The sequence below is a fragment of the Sinocyclocheilus grahami genome, unplaced genomic scaffold, assembly GCF_001515645.1.
Source record: "Sinocyclocheilus grahami isolate Dianchi unplaced genomic scaffold, SAMN03320097.WGS_v1.1 scaffold641.1, whole genome shotgun sequence".
NCBI lineage: Eukaryota > Metazoa > Chordata > Actinopteri > Cypriniformes > Cyprinidae > Sinocyclocheilus > Sinocyclocheilus grahami.
The window spans coordinates 498750-505730 of NW_015505820.1; the positions used below are offsets into that span (position 1 = coordinate 498750).

At 39.6% G+C, this 6981-nt stretch overlaps 1 protein-coding gene across 1 annotated transcript in view; it reads right to left on the reverse strand.

Moving 5' to 3' along the window:
* Positions 1–433: 433 nt before the first annotated feature.
* The window catches only part of LOC107558324 (POU domain, class 6, transcription factor 2-like), a 62861-nt gene continuing 56313 nt past the window's right edge, over positions 434–6981 (reverse strand). Inside the window, exon 4 of the mRNA XM_016241978.1 lies at positions 434–864. Coding sequence (XP_016097464.1) covers positions 434–864 — 431 coding nt within the window. The remainder of the gene's footprint in view (positions 865–6981) is intronic.

The window sequence follows — 6981 nt, forward strand, 5'->3', positions numbered from 1 at the left end:
ATGAGTTCTTTAAGTGAGGCGACATCATATTTAGGGGTCATTACATTGAGTCGTTCAGTCTCGACTGCCCCCATGCCATGCAGCTCTCTGGAGCTGCTCCCCATCACGAGTCGACTTATATTATAGCTTTAAATAACTTCACTTTTAGTGTGTAAACAAGAGTTGAACTGGGTGAGGAGCAATACAAAGAAGGTTGCAGGCTACGGCTGTCTGGAAATATGAGGAATTTATTTCAATATCACATTAAGGCTTTTTTTCTCTCTCTTTTTTCCAGATCAAACACACCAAGTTCTGGACTGTCATAATATGAATGCAGAAAAATTCAAAAAAATTAAGTTATTATTTTAAATGTCAAGTGTTAAGTGAATTTCTCCCATTACTTTAATTGTATAAAATGAAATAAAATAATAAAATAAAATAAAATAAATAAGGTTTAATTTTCATTTAATCTTACCTGTAGTGGCAGAGGAGGTGTGACAGGTGACGGCAAGCTGCGAGCTGGTGATTGGTTTTGCCTGTGAGGGGGCGGAGACTGGGGAGGATGGGCTGAGCTATGATTGGAGGAGGTACAGGTGGAGGTGGAGCCCGGAGAAGGTCCAGAGACTTGTGATTGAATCGGAGGAGTGAGCTGATGATGGCTGGGTGGTTGGAGATGCGTTGGACCGCAGAGCTGTTGGTGCTGCTCTCGTTCACGTTCTCTTTGTTGTTGGTCTCTTTCACACTGCTCTCGTTCTCGCTGCTGTTGTTGTTGTTGTTGTTGCTGCTGCTGCTGTTGTTGTTGTTGATGATGATGCTGTTGCTGGTGATGCTGTAGTTGTTGGAGTTGTTGAAGATGCTGGAGCTGAGAGCTTAAGGATGAGGTAGCTGTGATGAGAAAAAGAGGAAGAAAGGTGTTCATTTCTATCATTTTCTTTGCCAAGTATTTATAAAATAATAATTAAAAATAAACAAACAAAAAAACAATCAAATCACCTTCAACAAAACACAAGCATTATATTTAATCACAAGAATTATGATTACAAATAAAAGTAAACCCTTGGCCTGGACAATATGATGGTGTTTGTAACACTTATTGCTTTCCTTAGCCTGTAATTGCAGAACCATCACTGATTGCTGGTCATTACATAGTATCTTTTCTGGTACATTCACACACAGTGAAGGGCAAGGTAATGATGCTGTCGTCTCCAGTGCCAATCTCTATTTGGATTAATAAAAGGGTCTCACATGACTCTTAGCAGTAAAATCTAATCATGGACCATTGGGATAAAACCAGAAAGTGCAGCTCAAAAACCAATAGAGAAGCTCTTTTAACACACCCCAGGTGAAGAGTGTTCCTCAAGGCTTTGTCCTGGGTCCTCAAGCAGTTTTGCCTTGAGGAAAAACGTCTCAGGTTATGCATGTAACTGTGGTTCCCTGAGGGAACGAGATGCTCCATCAAAACGCTATGGGAACGTATTCAGCGTGACCGTGCTCTAAATTACGTGTGTAATCAGTCCAATGGATTGGCGAGACGTCACAGGCGGGGTGACGTAGTGACCAGGAAGTTTAAAAGCACTAAAAAGCACTTAAAAGCACGTGCGGTGGATACAGCGGCAGCTTCTGGGAAATGAAGTAAGCGCTCGCAGGGATGCCGGAAGTATGGCACTGACACGCTGTGTCTCGTTCCCTCAGGGAACCATGGTTACACGCGTAACCTGAGACATTCCCTTTCAGGAACTCAAGCTGCGTCGAAACGTTATGGGAACGAGTATGCTCACGCTGCCAGACTTACAAATCCCTGCCTAGTGTGGAAGAGCACAGCTAAGGCGAGAGAAAGGAGCCAGGAATGGCGCAGAATGCAGGTAGGCACCTGACAAAGTAGGCGGGAGAAGGGGACCAGAGGGGACAGTGCACAAACAGGTCTACCTGAGCCTGGCCAAAAACAAACTCGAGAGCTGACTGCGCGAGCTCCGCTCCCCAGTAAATGCTGCTCATTATAACATTAGACATAACATACTTGTGCAACTGGCTTTTTCGAAAGCTCATCGACATCCTCCACGTCCACCTCCTTGGAGGAAGACAGACGGAACGTCGAGCCCTCTCCCCGAGGGGAAGAAACCACAGGGTGGGCTTCCGATCCCAGAGAGCGGGGGATGGATCTGGTGGGCAAGGAAGAAGAGAGGGACTCGCCCGTCTCCATTCCATCCACCAGATCCATCTGCGATCCCCACGAGCGCAGCTGCCGCTCCGCCTCAGCGAAAATGGGGCGGCCCCGAGAGGAACGCTGGTGAAGGCGAGAGCTGACTCTGTGTGCTTTGCTCCCAAGCAGACAACACAAAAACTGTGTATCCCCACCCGAAACTTTTTTTGTTGCACGGGCAGGGAGGAACACACAGCCTGAAACGCTGCCTGCTCTCGCCCAAATGCTTCTTTTTGGCTGAAGCTTTGACATAATGGAGCTTATAAAGTGGACAAACAACACTAAATAAGGCTCACAACAAATAGCGACTGACACACACACAGAGAACTTGCTGAATGACAAAAAGCTGCCGCTGTATCCACCGCACATGCTTTTAAGCGTCCTGGTCACTACATCACCCGTCTCGCCCATCCATTGGACTGATTACACACGTGATTCAGAGCACGAACGCTGAAGGCGTTCCCATAGCGTTTTGACGCAGCTCGAGTTCCTGAAAGGAAACTTAAACTTTTTCTTATTTTAAACAAAACCCTTTCAAATTATAATTCTTTTGGGGGAGTGGACAAACAACACTAAATAAAACTCACAACAAACAGCGACTGACACACGCACACAGAGCGCTTGCTGAATGACAGAAAGCTGTCGCTGTATCCACCGCACGTACTTTTAAGGATCCTGGTCACTACGTCACCCCGCCCGTGACGTCTCGCCCATCCATTGGACTGATTACACACGTGATTCAGAGCACGAACGCTGAAGGCGTTCCCATAGCGTTTTGACGCAGCTCGAGTTCCTGAAAGGAAACTTAAACTTTTTCTTATTTTAAACAAAACCCTTTCAAATTATAATTCTTTTGGGGGGGGGGGGATTTGTGTATTAAAATAATAATAATAAAAATATCTGACATTGCGTTAGAAAAACAAATTTTCATGAAATTCAAATGATCTTGTTTTTTAGAATGTATACTACTGTTTTATTATGTTTTTGAAAGTCTTATGTTCACCAAGGCTGCATTTATTTATAATTTAAAATAACTGTTTTCTATTTTAATGTATTTTACATTTTAAATTTTTTATAATTATTAGTTGATTTTCTGTTGTTGTTATTATTATTTGGAAACTATATGCTTCTTGATGAAGTATGCTTTTTTCAGGATTATTTGATGAACAGAACATTTAAAGAATAGCATTTTTGATCAAATCTTTTTGTGACATTATAAATGTCTTTAGAGTAATTTTTGAAAAATATAAAGAGTCCTTGCTGAATAAAAGTATTGATTTCTTTAAAAAAAAAACGTTTTTGAACAGTAGTGCATATACAGCATATTTTTATATTGGAAAAATACATATAAAAAATATATTTTTCTTTTCAGTGTTAAGAAAATTCATTTTCAGAACTATGAATACAGTGAAGGTGCGTACGAAAATGAAGGAATGTTACCATGTACCATGTTTTTTTCTTGCCTATATTTTTTTTCTCTGAATACAAGGAACACCATTGATGTGTACTGGAAACTCTGAATGCACGTGTCAAAGCCTTTATGTTTTTGTGGTACATGAAGAGAAGCATTTTGTTGTAATTCCCATGAAGTCATGGTAGACTTCTTATATATAAGAAAGCAGTAGAGCCTAAATTGTGTCAGCCTTCTGACTCACCAGACACTCTGCTGAGATCGGAGAAACAAGTTTACTCTGTAAAAGACCTATACATTGAGCTGGACTTCACTGGACTGTCCATGACAGAACAAGATGGCCTACAGGTCATACCCTTAAAGGAGCTTCTTCCATTCTCATGTTTGTGTCAAAATCAGCCTTATTTCTGCACTCACTGAAGGATGACTCACATAACAAAAAAAGTCAACTCAAATTATCCATATACCTTATGAATGCCAACACTGAAAAAACAGACTGCTAACACATCAGAATGAACCAATGTGACCTTCTGTTTGAACGTTCACTGTAGGAATCAGAGCAACGTTTTGCAGACAGATGCCTGACCTCTGCTCAATGTTCTGATAATGAACTCTTCACTGAGAACTCATCGAACAGAGATGCCTCTTCTACACTGCACTTAAAGCCAAGATGTCACACACGTTTTATGGGCACCATTATTTGGAGTTATAACAGAAATCCACCAGGCCACTAAGATGTTCTCCTTTGGTGGCACTGAGATGATATCTTACTGCAATATCTCAATATTTGAATCCATTTAGGTGTTGAATCTACACAGTGTTCGAGACTGACAACCATATTACTAAAAGGTGTGACTCAAATTATCCTGTATTTATAATGAAGAAATAAATAAATAAGTGTGGTAAGAAAAAATGTCTTAATGCATTCTCTAAAGAGCTATTTTACTTTTAAGCAAATATCTTTTTAAAGATATTGTTTTGGATATTTTCGATAATTATCTTCTTAACCGTTTGTTGTAACTGATATATAAAACCGCCTGTTCTAATATATATATATATATATATATATATATATATATATATATATATATAAATAACATCTAGTTTACTAACATCAGGGGGGTTTTAATCACTGCCAAGTAAGCATCCCAAAAATAAATCACAAAATATCTGAACAATGGATTGATGCTCAGCTACAAAGCGAGAATCGTGATGTATCATCAAGCATGTGTTTGTGCACAGCGTACTTGACAAGAAGTGACCATAATTAATTGATGCAGCTGAATAATTAAAACCAGGACATTTTTTTTCCTGAAGATAACTAAGAAAATACATTGGTGCTGACATTTCTTTGATTAGTGTAGCTCTCCGTGCATCACAACCAGACAGGCAGTTGAGGTTTTGATGAACCACAAGCTCTCTTTCCCCTACTCCGAGAAGAAAAGAAAAAAAAGAGTGTGTCTCTCTACCAGTAAACAGCCCACTTTTACATTTCTTCAATCGCCTGACACGTTGACACTGCTCTCACACCCCAGCATGAATTATATATATCATCTGCGCCGGGGAAAATTCCAAGAGTCCGATTCACACTTGAAATGTTGGGCCAAGTTGTCTCGCAGGCCTTGACAGGGTGTACATATGTGGCACTCCATCGCACGACTATAGATGGAGCCAAGCGAGCTGCTACAAGTAGAAAATAAATGAAAAGAATAGGAGGACGACAGAAAAAAAGGACAAAGAAAAGAGAAAGCCTGAATCCTGTCAAAAATATTATCGAAACCAAGGGGAAGATCAAAGGTGATGTGAGGGTCTCCTTCCGCAGCAATCGTGAGACCAGAAAAAGAGACAGAACAACAAAAGAATATAAAGAAAAGAAAAACAAATAGAGAGAGAGAGAGAGGAACAGGATTGTATAGAAGCCCCATGAGGCCCTATTATATGGGCAGCACTGCAGGTAAAACTGTGGTTGAGAGCGAGTGCTTTATAAACTCTGTCATCTCATTACAAAACATTGCTAACCTTCCGTTCTCCTTTAAACAGACCCAGTCTCACTGTGCGGGAAAGAGGAGGCTGTGTGCGCTTCTGCGATGCAGACCTTGAGTTAAAGAGTCAGGTGCAAGAGCAATGACAGAGCTGCAAATGTCTGAATGCATTGAAACACAATACATGCACAAATACAGAGCAGGAATGCTGTTTACTTCATTGGAGTATTTATAGGAACAGAACACAAGGACATGGACAGCAGACGATGCTTTAGCGTGGTAACATAAAAGTCATCCTCTATAACCACCTGAACAATGGTAACATAACGCATGACAGTGGGAATTTAGTTTCTAGCCTGGATCTCATGTACATTCTCACCTCCCGAGCACTTTCAACTGCTACCTTGACTTTACTGTAAAAAATAATAATAATAACTTGCTTTCTTGCATAATGGAAACATATGTAATAATAGCAACAACAGCATTGTTCTATTCAGTTCCACTGAAAATGTACCTTTACACCGGCTTCCCATCGTGGATAAAGCAGATTTATTTCACGCATATATAGAATGAAGAAAATTCAAGGATGCAAGGCAACAATAGTATTGTATTGAATCTAGCAGTTCTCATAGACAGCATGCTTAGTGTCAAGATTCGCTACTGTGAGCAGCACAGAGACGAAGAAGCGAGGAGACGAGAAGTGGAATGCAAACATATAGATTTTAATCACATCCAGGGCCCAAGGAAACACACGCAGCAAGGGTAGACATATACAGTTCCGGACCAGGAAGAACAGAACGGGCTAGAACTCAAATAGGGCAGATAACGAGGGTCAGACAGGTGAGGAGGATAACTAATAACAAGGAACACCTGGAACTAATAGAACTAAATGGGGACAGGAACAGGAAGGACCAAATAAGGGCAAGGAAGGCACATGGGGAGCAAAACACACACAAAACAAGGAACAGAGTCTGACATTTAGACCTAAAATAAAGTAATGAAAATGGCATATTTGTCACCCATGATTTATTTATACCACAACTTAAAGTATAGAATAATAGAGGGTTGAGATATACAATTTTTTTTTTTTATGTTTTATCGGACAACCTAAAAAAAGTTTAAAGTTTAAAAAATATTAAATGACGTGGTCGTGGGTGTTTTTCTTTAATAAATAAAAGAAAACTTTAATTCAGCAAAGATGCTTTCAATTAATATTAAATACATTTATAATGTTACAAAATATGTCTCATTCGAATAAATGCTGTTCTTTTGAACTTACTTTCTATCCAGCAAAGAATTTTGAAAACAAAAAAAGATATATATAGATATATATATATATAGATGTAAAATTTTTATGTAAAAAAAAAAAAAAAAAAAAATATATATATATATATTGTATAAAACTGAAG